Source organism: Argentina silus, assembly GCF_951799395.1.
Source record: "Argentina silus genome assembly, chromosome: Y".
Taxonomy (NCBI): Eukaryota; Metazoa; Chordata; class Actinopteri; order Argentiniformes; family Argentinidae; genus Argentina; species Argentina silus.
The window spans coordinates 30740916-30756295 of record NC_139654.1 but is presented as its reverse complement, the minus strand read 5'-3'; the positions used below and the strand labels follow the sequence as shown (position 1 = coordinate 30756295).

General features: G+C 51.5%; 1 protein-coding gene across 1 annotated transcript in view; it reads left to right on the top strand.

The window, feature by feature from the left end:
* LOC310824243 (zinc finger protein neuro-d4-like) overlaps positions 1 to 15380 on the top strand; it is a gene marked incomplete at its 3' end in the record, with an annotated part of 128091 nt that overhangs the window by 61718 nt on the left and 50993 nt on the right. The window contains exons 7-8 of the mRNA XM_083697077.1: positions 11617 to 11695; positions 13056 to 13187. Of these exons, the coding sequence (XP_083553203.1) occupies positions 11617 to 11695; positions 13056 to 13187 (211 nt within the window). The remainder of the gene's footprint in view (positions 1 to 11616; positions 11696 to 13055; positions 13188 to 15380) is intronic.

Here is a 15380-nt window from a genome sequence, read left to right as displayed (position 1 = left end):
TGGAACTAGAAAAACCCAGGTTGGACCTACAACGCGAACAGCTGAGACAGCAGGAACAAGAACGTTTTGATGTGGCATACAGGAATACAGGAAGTTGTCCCCACAAAGACTGTCCAGCTGTTTCCAAATCAGAAACCGTGGATAAATAGCGCAGTCAGAGCTGCACTCACCGCGAGAGATACAGCCTTCAAATCCGGTGACATCACCAACGACAAGAAAGCCCTCTACGACCTCCGCAGAGTGATCAAGGTAGCCAAACGGGAATAGAGTAATAAGATAGAGTCACAACTATGCAGCAACAACTCACGCAGCATGTGGCAAGGGCTACACACCATCTCAGACTTCAAAGGGAGACCTGGCTGCGCAGCTACTGTAGCTAGCTCTCTCCCGGACGAGCTGAATAGCTTCTACGCCCGCTTCGAGAACTCCAACGCCATCCCACCAGAGAGGATGCACACCGCGGACAGCACTGCCAGCGCCCTGGTCATCACCGAAGCAGACGTGCGCAGGCAGTTCGGGCGCATCAACATCCGCAAAGCGGCCGGACCAGACGGCATCCCAGGCCGGGTGATCAGAGTGTGCGCAGCGCAACTGGCTGGTGTGTTCACGGACATATTCAACCTCTCCCTCTCCACAGGAATAGTCCCCTCCTGCTTCAAGTAATCCACCATTGTCCCAGTGCCGAAGAAGAACAAGGTAGCATGCCTAAACGACTGGCGCCCTGTTGCTCTCACTCCCATCGTGAGCAAATGCTTTGAGAGGCATGTCAAGGCCCAGATCAGCAGCATGCTCCCTCCCACCCTGGACCCTCACCAATTTGCCTACAGGCAAAACAGATCCACTGACGACGCCACCGCACTCCACTCGCCCTCACCCACCTGGAGAAGAGGAACACCTACGTGAGGATGCTGTTCGTTGATTACAGTTCAGCATTCAACACTATTGTCCCCTCCAGGCTCGACACCAAGCTGAGGAACCTAGGCCTCAACCCTGGCCGATGCGACTGGATACTGAACTTCCTGTCGGTCCGACGACAGGTGGTGAGAATGGGCTCAAAGACCTCCACCCCCCTGACCCTCAACACAGGAGCCCCCCAGTGCTGTGTCCTGAGTCCCCTCCTCTACTCCCTGTACACCCATGACTGCGTGGCCACTCATGGCTCCAACTCTGTGATCAAATTCGCTGATGACACCACAGTGATTGGCCTGATCACAGACGGCGATGAGACGGCCTACAGGAGAGAGGTCGACCGCCTGGCCCAATACAGCCAGGAGAACAACCCCTCTCTCAACACCGACAAGACCAAGGAGTTGGTGGTGGGCTTCAGGAAGAAAGGCCGGGAACAGGACCCTATCACCATCAACGGGTCCGCAGTAGAGAGGGTCAACAGCTTCAAGTTCCTTGGCGTCCATATCTCCGACGACCTCACCTGGGACGAGCACACCAATCAGGTGGTGAAAAAGGCACAGCAGCACCTCTTCCATCTCAGGCGGCTGAGGAAGGTTGGCATGGGGCCCAAGATCCTGCGTACCTTCTACAGGGGCACTACCGAGAGCATCCTGATGGGATGCATCACTGCCTGGCACGGCAACTGCACCGCCCTCAACCAAGGCGCTGCAGAAGGTAGTGCGGACAGCTGAGCGCATCAGTGGATGTGAGTTTCCCTCCATCCAGGACATATACAACAAGCGATGTGTCAGCAAAGCCCGGAGGATCATCAGAGACCCCAGCCACCCCAATCACAGCCTCTTTGAACTGTTGCCGTCCAAAAGACGGAGCCTCTTCCGGAGCCTCAGGGCCAAAACTCAGAGGCTCTCCAACAGCTACTTCCCCCAGGCCATCAGGCTCATGAACAAGCCTACCCCGAACCCATGACTTTACCCCCAGCACAACCACAGAATGGACTCTACCAGCACATAGTCACTTTAACAACACCTCTTACACCAACGGCTCAGTGCAATAATAATGACATTCCACTGAACACTTTCCTTTTTTACTCTACTATTTATACTGAAATTGTGTCATGTCTACTGTCTTGTGTCCCCAACATCGTCACTGTCCAACCGTGTCACTTATATTGTACTATGTCACTTATTGTCTTGTCTCACTTATCTTGCACTATGTCACTTATTGTCTTGTCCTACCTCATTGCACTACTGCGTATTTCTATTATTTGTATTGTATGCTGCATTGTCAAGGAACCGAGCCCAAGAATTTTACTCCCTGCACTCGTGTACGAGACGTAACAAATAAACTTGAAACTTGAAACTTGTTTACGATTAATGCCAACATTTAATGTGCAGGAAGTGGATATTTTCTTTTCCTCGTTTGAGAAGATAGCTAAAAGGATGAATTGGCCGGCACGGTATTGGACATATTACTGCAGAATGTGTTAGTGGGGAAAGCCCAGGAAGCCCTGGATTCGGTGGGCTCAGAGCATCATGAAATTGTTAAAGGCGGTGGTAGCTGCGTTCCGGAGGCATACCAACAGAAATTCCGTACCCTACAGAGAGAACCGGGGGAGACTTGGGGCGCTTTCACACCTAGTTTGTTTGATAAAGTTCGACTCAAAGTTCGCTTGGTTGTTACATTGTATTTTTTTCATTTAGTTCGGTTCGTTTCACATTGCCCAATTGCAAGCGCACCACAGTTTTATAGAAAATCATGTCCTGATGCAAGATCGTTCGCCAAAGGTTATCAAAAGGACACACAGTCACAACAAAAACAAAAAGGCCAAACCGAAAATATATATTCTTACGTAAATGAAGGGGCATAGGCCAACGTAATAATTTAGTAACTCACCACTGTCTGGGTCATCTGTATGACTGGGTAGGAGCCGGAGGGTTCTTGACAAATGACTCGATAATGTTGAATGGGTTACTTGTTGGTCTTGTCCCTATAATTTTGTCAGGTCATCATACAGTGGGAACTTGTCCTTATCATCCCCCGAACTGCCACTTCTCATTAGGACATTGCGCACCTTGATATACTGGTACACCGGTTTAATGAAATCCCCTCTTGCGCAAATTGTTACTGTATATATGAATATAATAATATATGCCAGTTAGATGACGCTTTTATCCAAAGCGACTTACATTGAGTGAGTGCATACATTTTTCACTATATATGGTCGCAGCAGGAATCGAACCACAATGTGTATCTGCATTTTTGTGTTTTCTCCAGCTGTTCTTTTATGAAGTTATCCGCCCATATTTCCAAGAGGCATTTGACCTCTTCATCGCTCCATGTGAGCCCTCCGACTAATTTTTGTAACAGCTTTTTGTCTTTTTGCTAACTTTCATTTCAAACAGCTTCCTGCTACCTGCATTCTCTTTTTGTTAACATCAGCAACATCCGGCAAACGTTAACCCACAACGTTTACACTCACCGGCCACTTTATTAGGTACACCTGTTCAACTGCTTGTTAACGCAAATATCTAATCAGCCAATCACATGGCAGCAACTCAATGCATTTAGGCATGTAGACATGTGTCACGCCTGAGGTTGCTGTCTGGTGACTCTGGCGCCCTCCTCTGGCGATACGGGCCAGTGGCCTCGCAATCTACCCTGAATTGTTACACCTGTGTGTTCGGTCCCCTGTTTGTTATTTATAGCCTGTGTGTTTCCCCATGTCCTTGTCAGAGATTCTCTCTGTCTGTTTGTAAGTACCCTGTCTGCCCGTCTGTTCTGCCATTTCCAGTTGTTACCCCGTTGTCCGAGTTATTCCACTTATTAAGTGTGTACCTTGGTTTATGGAGTTTGTTTTCTCCACCCTTGTTTTACCCTTTGGTCCCAGTGTTTGTTTGTATACCATTCCCCAGTTTTATGATTAAAACCCCATTTTGAGAAATACTTTACGCTGTCGTCTGAGTATCTCTCCGCACTTGGGTCCACCGCACTACCACCCGCTAACAGAATCTCTGACCAACATGGACCCAGCGGAGATACTCAGGCTGCAGGAGGAATCCGCAGCACAGCGTAAAGTTTTAACCCAGCACAAGCAGGGAATGCAGCAGGTGGCCGAGAGCCTCCATCGACTCACCATCATGGTCCGCTCCATGTCGGAGGCTCGGGAGGCCGCCGCTGTACCTGCACCGACACCACCTGCTCCAGCTCCCCAGACCCCAGCACGGGAGCCACGCCTACCACCACCTGAACGATACGGCGGATGTCCGGAGGGAGGGTGAGCGGTCCGTGGCGGACTACGTCGTGGAGGTCAGGACCCTGGCGAGGGAGGCAGGTTGGGAGGAGAGGGCGCTGGTCATCCTCTTCGCCCAGGGTCTCTCGGAGGTGATGAAGGACGATCTCGCCTTCCGAGAACTCCCTGAGCAATTGGACGACCTCATCGACCTCTCTATACGCGTGGACAACCGTCGCCGGGAGAGATTAAGGGAGCGACGGTTGACATGCGGCGCGCCTCCCCATGTGCCTCCCTACCCTTTCCCCGTCTCCCTGGGGAGGACCCTCAGGAGGAGCCCATGCAGTTGGGAGCAGCGCACCTCTCGAAGGCGGAGAGACAGCGCCGCCTGAGCGAGGGCCGCTGCCTGTACTGCGGCCGGTCGGGTCACCGCTGCGCTGCCTGCCCGGAGAAGTCGGGTAACGGAGAGTCCCGCTAGTATCTGGGGGGGTGCTGGCGGGACGGGATCCACCTTCCATTCCTGGAGATTCCCGGACCTTTCTCCGGATCGCAGTGCAGTGGGGCTCTGACCCACAGAGGATCCTCGCCCTGGTCGACTCTGGAGCAGCGGGGAACTTGATGGACACGAGCCTGGCGGCTGGATGGGGAGTCCCGCTCATCCAGCTAGCGGAGCCCATTCCGGTCCGGGCTCTGGACGGTCGACCCCTGGGAGCTGGCCTTATCACCCAGCGCACTATCCCCGTGCGCCTCCAGGTCAAGGGGGCTCCTTGGGAGGAGGCTCATTCACATCCGGAGGAGGTTCTGGTGGCCCACGGCAGAGGGGGATACGCACGCCTTCGTGGCAGCGTGTGCGGTGTGTGCGCGCAGCAAGAACCCCCGTCTGGCCCCCGGCGGGTCTCCTCCGGCCCCTTCCCATTCCCAAGCGCCCCTGGTCCCACATCTCTCTGGATTTTATATCAGGCCTTCCCCCCTCTGATGGGTTCACCACTATTCTGGTAGTGGTGGACCGGTTTTCTAAGGCGGCCCACTTCATCCCCCTTCCCAAGCTGCCCTCGGCCCAGGAGACCGCGGACCTGATGGTGCAGCACGTCTTCAGGATCCACGGTCTCCCCCAGGATGTGGTGTCGGATCGGGGTCCCCAGTTTGTCTCCAGGTTCTGGAATGCGTTCGCCACCAGCCTCGGCGCCTCCGTCAGCCTCTCGTCCGGATTCCATCCTCAGTCCAACGGGCAGACGGAGCGCGTCAACCAGGACCTGGAGGGCGTGCTGAGGTGCTACGTCTCCGGGAACCCTGCGACCTGGAGCCGGCGACTGGCCTGGGCCGAGTACGCCCACAACACCCTCCTCTGCTCCTCCACTGGTCTGTCCCCCTTCCAGTGCCAGTATGGCTACCAACCCCCCCTGTTCCCTCAGCAAGAGGAGGAAGCAGAGGTGCCTTCGGTCCAGGCCCAGGTCAGTCGGTGTCGCAGGACCTGGAGACGGGTGCGGGTGGCGCTCCAGAGGGCTTCGGCCAAGTCCCAGCTCCAGGCCAACCGCAAGCGTCCGGGTCGAGTCCCGGAAGCTGTCCCCCCGCTTCGTGGGCCCCTTTCAGGTCATTAGGCGGGTGAACCCGGTCGCCTACAAGCTGCGACTCCCCCCCTCCATGCGGGTTCACCTGACCTTTCATGTCTCCCTCCTCAAGCCCGTTATTTCTTGCCCCCTGGCCCCCCCTCCCCGCCCTGCTCCTCCACCTCGTCTCATCGGAGGACAGCCGGCGTACACGGTAGACCGGATTTTGGGGTGTAGACGGGTGGGGTGGGGAGGGGTCTGCAGTACCTGGTAGATGGGGGGTACCTGTTGGTACCCATTGAGGGCCACCACTGGGTATGAGAGCTTTATGTCAAGGGGGACTGTGTCGGTGTCTCAGGGGGATGGGGAGATCCCCTCAACCGTTTTGCGCGACACGTGAGCAGCATTGTTGGGGACCAAGAAACACTCCCCGTAGTGAGTCAGTGGATGAGACTGTCCCGCTTGCTGATACCATCTTTGCGAGGATGAGTGAAGGGGGAGCATTTAAATTCTGCCCCTATCTTCTTGAGTTGACCTTCCCCCGATATGACAAATGGCTATGAGCTCTCTGAAGTGTCAAACTGAATTCTGATTGGTCTCCTTGCAAAACAGCTCCTAATTTAAATACTTAAGTCTATATCACAGGGGCAAAGGGATACATTATTTCTCTTTCCTGTGGCCTGTTGTGAGGTTCTCATCATGTTGTGAGTAGCATTGTTTTGAATGACCTGTGGTCATCTCTCTCTCTCTCAGAATGTAACATTTCTCTATGAAGTATTTGCCTTGTAAAGTTGTATAAGTTGTGATGGCCCAGCCGGTGAGCAGTGCCCCACAAGGACACCTGGTGGCCACAAAGGCAGGCAAAGGCAGCCATGGGGTGTGGTGTTGGATGGGAGGTACTACCCTAAATCTATATCCTAGAGACTCCGCCCCACTCAGGTGTCTCAGCTTACCGCTCACAGGTGTGCTGAGTTAGCTCTGCAATCCTGAGGCCTTTTATACTCCCCAGGACAAGCTGAAGACAGACTGGCTGGAGGAACGAGTCGAGACCAGACACCCGTTAAGCCAGCCTCGTGCTGGAACGAGAGAGAAGGCCTGGAAACCGAAGAGGAACCCCAACCAACCAGAGGAAGCCAAAGCCAAGCTAGGGCAAAGAGGTCAGTGGCAGGGACCCTATACCCGACTAACTTTGGCCTCTCTCTCTCCCTCTCACCACAGGAAGAACCAGACAGAGCACCGTAACGTCAACCGCCAACCTGGTGAAGATTTGAGTTGCCTTTTGCCCCTCCCTTTTCCCCGCACCTTATAAATAAAAGCCCTAAGTTGATTTCACCGCAACCCCTGTTTCTGCCTGTTCTATTCCCATTGGTTGTCCCACTGTTGTGCATCATAGACCAGGTGCCCACATATGGTGGAGAATGCGGGCAACCTGAGTCCTCGCTATCAGTGGGAAAACCGGTTGGAATAGAGCACGTCAGAACGAAAAAACGAAAAAACAAAAAGGGGGTTTAAGCATGGAAGAAACCCTGAGAGCGATGTTGACAGCTCAGGCCACGCTGCAGTCAGCTGTAGCTGAGTTGTGCAAGGCAACCGGAAGGCGAGAGCGACGGCCACGAGATGTGCTGACCAAGCAGACGCCGGATGATGACGTTGAGACGTATCTTGCCTTGTTTGAAAGGACTGCCGTAAGGGAGAAGTGGCCAAGAACAGAATGGGCGAACAACCTAATGCCTTTCTTGACTGGGGAAGCTCAGAAAGCCTGTCGGGACCTTTCCGTTGCAGATGCCATGAACTACGACACTGTGAAGGTTGCCATCCTTGCTCAGTATGGACTTAGCCTTCCCGCTCGGGCCCAGCGGGTGCATGACTGGAGCTATGACCCTGCCGTCCCAGTCCGGGCACACTGGCCCATTACACCAAGAGCTGGCTGGAAGAAGGTGCAGGGCCACCTATAGTGGACCGAGTGGTGATTGACCGATGCCTCCGGGGACTGCCAAACGACATGTCGCCCAGCAGGGGGCTCAGAGTGTAGAATCATTAATAGCCTTATTGGAGAATCACAGGGTGATGGGTAGCCTGATGCGGTCAGAAAGTGTCAAGCATAATAACTTTAAAGCTGTGAGCACGCCACCAGCCCGGACACCGACTGGCTGGACCGGACAGACGGCAAGGCGAGGGCTGATGCCTCCTCCCCTCCCATGTTGCTTTTCCTGTGGCCGGGAGGGACACCTAGCCAGAGAGTGTCCAGGCCGGGATGAACCGATGCCTACTGCTTCGTCTACGGGTGGTCAGGGCCTCTTCTGCCAGCACCTCACTACCTGTTGGGTCCACGAGGGGGCACCAGCCCCAAAGTGTCCTGTGAAGATGGGTGGGAGAGACACAGAAGCACTCCTAGACTCCGGAAGCATGGTCTCTCTCGTCAGACCGCAATTTGCTAGTGCCACCTGGGGAGAAGAGATCTCCGTGTCCTGCATCCATGGAGACACCCGGAAGTATCCCACCTCGGAGGTCCAGGTCATCCTCCCCGAGGACGGTTCACTCTGCGGGTCGGGGTTGTAGAGCAACTGCCAGTGCCGGTGCTTTTCGGCCGAGACAGCCCACTCTTCTCCCACTACTGGCCGGAGAAGTTAAGGAACCCGAAACGGCGAACCCGAAGACGCCCGGTGAAGGCGGAGAAGGCCTCCAACACCCACCTGGCTTGCGCCACCGCATCACCCGATGGTAGCCCTGCTGAAACCAGCGACGACCATGTGGATAGGCCCCTCCACAGGCAAAGTACAGCCACGGATCCTGGACGTGCAGCTGAGGAGGAGCCCCTGGAAGAGATACAGTCTGATGAGGTATTCTCGGAGTTTCCCCAAGTCGAGGCGGAGGAAATTCTTAGCCCTGGACGATTTGGTTCAGCCCAGCTGCAGGATCCCAACCTGACCCAAGCCTGGAGGGATGTCCAAGTGGTCGAGGGCCAAAACCAGGAGGGGGTGAGTCAAGTGTCGTTCCCCCATTTCATGATTAAGAATAAGATGCTATACCGAGTAACAATAAAAAACTCGGAAGTCTGTGAGCAGTTGCTTGTCCCCAGAGAATATGTCTCAAGGTGTTGTACCTAGCCCACTCCCACTTACTAGGGGCGCATTTAGGGAGGGAGAAGACCTATGACCGTATTCTCAGCCGCTTCTACTGGCCGGGGGTCAAGAGAGCCGTGGAGGAATACTGCCGACACTGGTGAGTGTCAAATCAACTCTCCTAAGGTAGCGTACCGAAATCCACTGATACCCCTTCCCATCATTGAAACCCCCTTTAGTAGGATTGGCATGGACATTGTCGGACCCCTCCCGACGTCTAGCAGGGGCCACCGCTATATCCTAGTCATACTGGATTATGCTACCCGCTATCCAGAGGCAATTCCCCTACGTTCAGCCACAGGAAGGATGGTCGCCCGAGAGATGTTCCTGCTCTTCAGTAGAGTGGGTTTGCCTGAGGAAGTCCTGACAGACCAGGGCTCCTGTTTTATGTCTGAGGTGATGAAAAGACTGTGCCGAAGTCTGAAGGTGAGACAACTTAAAACCTCTGTCTATCACCCTCAGACAGATGGACTCGTAGAGAGGTTCAACAAAACCCTAAAACACATGCTGCGCAAAGTTGTAGATGTGGATGGTAAGAATTGGGATCAGCTGCTACCTTATGTTCTTTTCTCCATACGTAAAGTCCCACAGGGTTCCACCGGATTTTCACCATTCGAACTGTTGTACGGACGGAGACCCCGGGGCATGCTGGATGTGGCCAAGGAAGCCTGGGAGCAGCAACCGTCCCCCCAGCCCAGGCACAACAGGCCCAGGTGTACAATTGGGGAGCCTAGGTGAGAGAATTTAAACCAGGACACAAAGTGATGGTCTTGGTCCCCACGAATGCCTGCAAGTTTTTAGCCAAATGGCAAGGGCCGTATGAAGTGATGGAACGAGTGGGACCAGTGAATTACCGGAGACGACAGGTAGGCCGAAGGAAAGGCAAGCAAATTTACCACATAAACCTACTGAAGCCATGGCATGAATCTCTCCCTGTCCCCTCCAATGTCTTCGTAGCTAACCTGCCTCCCCAGAGTCTGCCGCCAGTGAAAATGGGCAACCAGCTGTCATCCAGACAGGTACAGGTCCTCGGAGAACTGCTTGCCAGGAGCAAAGATGTCTTCTCTGAGACCCCAGGCAGGACAACAGCGATGGCCCATAACAAAGATAAGAATGCCAGAATAACCTGCAAGACTTCAAGTTTTCAGTGGAACACAGGGCCGGAAAGCTTCATGGGAATGCCGATGCCATGTCGAGAAGGGATGATTGCTGTTGGTCTGTCGCTCCCCACCGTGGTTCGGAGCTGAGGGGGGGGGGTATGTGATGGCCCAGCCGGTGAGCAGTGCCCCACATGGACACCTGGTGGCCACAAAGGCAGGCAAAGGCAGCCATGGGGTGTGGTGTTGGATGGGAGGTACTACCCTAAATCGATGTCCTAGAGACTCCGCCCCACTCAGGTGTCTCAGCTTACCGCTCACAGGTGTGCTGAGTTAGCTATGCAATCCTGAGGCCTTTTATACTCCCCAGGACAAGCTGAAGACAGACTGGCTGGAGGAACGAGTCGAGACCAGACACCCGTTAAGCCAGTCTCGTGCTGGAACAAGAGAGAAGGCCTGGAAACCGAAGAGGAACCCCAACCAACCAGAGGAAGCCAAAGCCGAGCTAGGGCGAAGAGGTCAGTGGCAGGGACCCTATACCCGACTAACTTTGGCCTGTCTCTCTCTCTCTCTCACCACAGGAAGAACCAGACAGAGCAACGTAACGTCAACCGCCAACCCGGTGAAGATTTGAGTTGCCTTTTGCCCCTCCCTTTTCCCCGCACCTTATAAATAAAAGCCCTAAGTTGATTTCACCGCAACCCCTGTTTCTGCCTGTTCTATTCCCATTGGTTGTCCCACTGTTGTGCATCATAGACCAGGCGCCCACAAAGTATACAGTATTATTAAAGCCTCATTTGATTCATTCTATTTGACCTTTCTTGCACAAACTCAACAATTCTTTGCACATAGTGATAATCTGGTTCCAATGTTTTGCTATTAACAAAATATAGCCAAAAGTCTCAGCCAAACCTTTGTGTGGAAACTGATATTATTATATGATGCTCTACAAAGGGAACACATTCCCTTCAGTTTAGTAGAGAAGTGCTAATTCAGAAGCAGCAGCAAGATCCGGGTTTGGAGCCACTGATCAACACCGCTATGACTAGGGAGGAAGTCAGTGAGGTGGCATAAGGGTGGTATCAGCAGCCCTCACGTTTTACCGGTGAGCATTCAGCTGCAGAATACTGCGGAGGTGGCCGATTTGGATACCCAGCTGGGAGAGGAAGCCAAGAGGGATTGATGTTAGAGCCCTGGTGGGCTCTCACCCCTCTCTGTTTGCTGATGTGCCAGGTCGTACGTCCATAGCAGTACACAATGTGGACAGGGTAAAGGCGGTTCCTATTAAGCCATATCCATACAGGTTGAATAAGTTGAGCCGTGGTGCGAGTGTTCATGGTGCCGTGATTGGAATGCGATATCGTTACCTAAAAAATAGTGAACTTTGGGTGTTGATTTCTCCAAATCAGTGTTCAATAATACCCTGACTGTAACCAGCTCTTTATCACTCATTATTGGGAGACACACATTTGGCATGGTTAGAAAGCCGAGATTCAGTTATCATGACTCAATATATGTGTTGGGGTACAAGCAATTATGTAGCAAGTCACACATAATAAAATACAATAAAAAACCTGGAAAAAACGCAACAATGGCGGTTGTTTGCTCTAACCCCACGGGTGGCTTGACACAACCACAGTGGCGCGGTGGCACGGTTACCATGACAGCCCTAGTGAGGAGTGAGAACTCACCAGTCTGTGTCTTCTCTGCAGGCCTGTGGTGTAGGGGGCATGAGGAAGAGACAAGAGCCAGCCTCCATTGAGGACAGAGACAAGCCGTATGTTTGCGACAGTGAGTATTGCTTAATTTATTCTCTCTCTCTCTCTCCCTCACACACATTCAGTCACTTTTTCTGTTCACACAACAAAGGTGACATGATGACGTTAGCGGATGCAGAATCAACCAAGTTGTACTGTGTTTGAGTCCAAGACTTGGCTTAACCTGTGTCTGGGAACTTTCCCCATAACGAGATACATTATATCAGCGTTTCCCAACCGCTGTGCCGCGGCACACTAGTGTGCCGTGAAAGATCGTTGGGTGTGCCGTGAGAAATTATCCAATTTCACTTTTTTTTAAATGAACATTTATTAATTATTATCTGCAAATAAAATGCCATTGTCGAGTGTCTGTGCTGTAATATAGTGACTGGCAGAGTAATGTAATATTCGTCCGGGTGGCAGCAGGCTAATTGCCTCGTTCCTTCTTAGAGACAAGAGAATTAGTGACGCATGCGACAGGTCGTGGTGACAGTGATGGAGAAGTTTTTAAAAAGGAAAAAATGTAAACTCCGAACTGGGCCCTGGACAAGATTCTGACCCAGGTGAAGGCCCTAGTATGAGTGGTGGTAACAAGAAAGCAAAGACGGTGAGCTCGAGGCAATACAGCGAAAGCTATCTTCCAACAGCGCCATGGTGCCAAGCAAGCTTAAACGCCATCTCCAAACGAAACACCCGTCGCTTCAAAACAAGCCGATGGCGTGAAAACACAGAGAAACAGGCAACTTTTATGAGAAAAACCACAAAGGTAAATGAGAAAGCCCTCAAAGCTAGTTACCTAGTTGCTGAACTCGTAGCTAAATCAAAAAAGTCCCACTCTGTGGCAGAGACGTTAATACTACCTGCCTGCAAAGCCATTGTCAACGAGATGCTCGGCCCTGACGCGGTTAAAGACATAGCTAAAGTCCCGCTCTCAGATAACACAATTGCCAGGCGTATTGATGACATGTCTACAGACATCGAAAGTCATGTTTTGGGAAAGATACGCATCAGTAGGAAATTTGCGTTGTAACTTGATGAGTCTACGGATATTAGTGGACATTCTCAGCTCTTGGCCAATGTGCGTTTTGTGGATGGAGATGCCATTAGAGAAAACTTCCTATTTTGCAAGGCACTGCCAGAAAAAACAACAGGAGAGGAAATGTATATAATATTGTAATTATATATACTGTATCAGGCTACAGAGTGTCATTTTGTAACATTTTTGGTTGGTGGTGTGCCGCAAGATTCTTCCAATGTAAAAAATGTGCCGTGGCTCAAAAAAGGTTGAAAAACACTGCATTATATAGATACTATGTTGTTTCTGTAATAAGCACCAATCAATTACATCTCTTGATTATGCTTTTTCATTGTGTGCATGTGCGTGCGTGTTTCAGTCTGTGGGAAGCGCTACAAGAACCGCCCAGGCCTGAGCTACCACTACACCCACACACACCTGGGGGATGAGGAGGGTGAGGAGGACTCTGAGCGCCACACCCTGCCCTTCCAGCGCAAGAACAACCACAAGCGTGAGTGTTTGTATGTATGTACTGTATGCGTGCGTGCGTGCGTGAGTGTGTGTACATCTGGCAGTAATAGACTATGTTTATTGGGTGTGCTGAGAGAGAGAGGGTACTGCTACTTGTCTTTGTTGTACCCCTCTCGCCCTGCACAGTCTGTGTCTGAGACTAGCAATTCAGAGAGCAAAGACACAACACTATAGTCATCCCCAACAACAATTTCCTAGTAGAAAAAGGCCCAGAGTTAATTGGATGAGTGCTTTTTTAAATTGGCTTGTCGTTAAGGATGGTGCGTCAGTCTGTCCTTATGCTATGTCAGTTTCAGTTCTCTTCAGAGGTAGAGAGGGAGATGAATTTGAGCTGTTTTACAGTATGTCCCCTGTTTCTCCCCCTAACCCATCAGCAATCAGACACACACACACAACCCCAGCAATATGCATACGCTCAAAAAAGCTTGTGTGTGAGCTTGTGTGTATGTGGAAGTAGCAAAAATGTAATACTGAATAAAATGCAATTGCAATAAATTGTGGATTGATTCATCAAATTGTAAAAGGCAGCCATCTTGGAAATGGTTAATTTGTGATGTTACAAAACCTGAATAACACAACATTTCAGGTATTTATTATCAAACTGAAAACTAGACAACAACATTTCCTAAAATTCTACGTAAATACTCAACATTATTGGATGTTTTTACAAGAAAACAAAATCACGTTTGTGGGTGAAAAAACCTTCGGGAAATGTTAGGGGAACCTAAACATTTTTGCTGGGTTGTGGCTTTCCCAATCTGCTAGGGTGTGAAGATGAGTATTCACCCCCTCCTTTATATCACACCATATGTAATAATATTAAAATGACTGGATCTAATGAAATCTCCAGCATACATTATTCATGCAATATTCTGCCTCAAAAAGATGTCTAGGCTTGTGTCTGTAAGCACAACACAAGGCAAACCTGATGAAACCTGGTGAAAATCTTTTTTTGCCACTCTCATCCTTTCCCTTCTTTTTGCCCTTTCCCATTAGTTTGATAAATGACAAATCATTCATTTATATTCATGGCATTTAGCAGACGCCTTTATCCAAAGCGACTTACAACAAATACATTTAAGGAAGTGAGTCATCAGTCATCATAACATAAAGTAATCAATGCTCAGACCAGGGGCCATAGGCAGTCACAATGCTAACAGGAGAGAAACTTGTACAGGGGGGTAGTGGGGGTGAAGAGGTCATGAGGAGGGACCGTTAAGATGTAGCCTGAAGAGATGGGTCTTCAATCAAGCAGAAGATTGATAGTGACTCTGCAGTCATGACAGCAGTGGGAAGCTCATTCCACCAGCGGGGCGCCAGGACAGTGAAAAGCTGTGACCCCGAGTAGTGCGGCTGCTGTATCCACGTAGAGGCGGCGGTGCCAGGCGGCCAGCCGAGGTGGAAGAGCGGAGTGATCGAGCAGGGGTTTGGGGGCTGACCATTGCTTCCAAGTAGGGGGGGACTGTTCCCTCTGCCGCCCGGTAGGCGAGCACTAGGGTCTTGAATCTGATGCGAGCTGCTACCGGGAGCCAGTGAAGGGTGCGGAGGAGGGGAGTGACATGGGAACATTTGGGGAGATTGAACACCAGATGGGCGGCAGCGTTCAGGATGAGCTGCAGAGGCCTGATTGGTGGAGGGGGGGAGACCGGCCAAGAGTGTGTTGCAGTAGTCAAGGCGAGAGATCACAAGTGTTTGGACCAAAAGTTGTGCTGCTTCTCTGGTGAGGAATGGTCGTATCCTTCTGATGTTGTAGAGGAAGAATCTACAGGAGCGTGCTGTCGCTGTGATGTTTGCCACACAGGATAAGTGGTTGTTAAGGATCACCCCAAGGTTCTTGGCTGTATGGGAGGAGGTCACAGTAGAATTCTCTACTGTCATGGAGAAGTCTTGGAGAGGACAGGGATTTCCCTGGAAGGAAGAGCAGCTCAGTCTTGTTAAGGTTGAGCTTGAGGTGGTGGGCTGACATCCAAGCAGAAATGTCTGCAAGACACGCAGAGACGTGTTGCCACCTGTGAGTCAGAAGGGGGGAAAGAGAGAAAGAGTTGAGTGTCATCTGCATAGCTGTGGTAGGAGAAACCATGTGAAGAAATTACCGAGCCAAGAGATTCGGTATAGAGGGAGAACAGGAAGGGCCCTAGGACAGAGCCCTGGGGGACCCCAGTGGTGAGGGTAA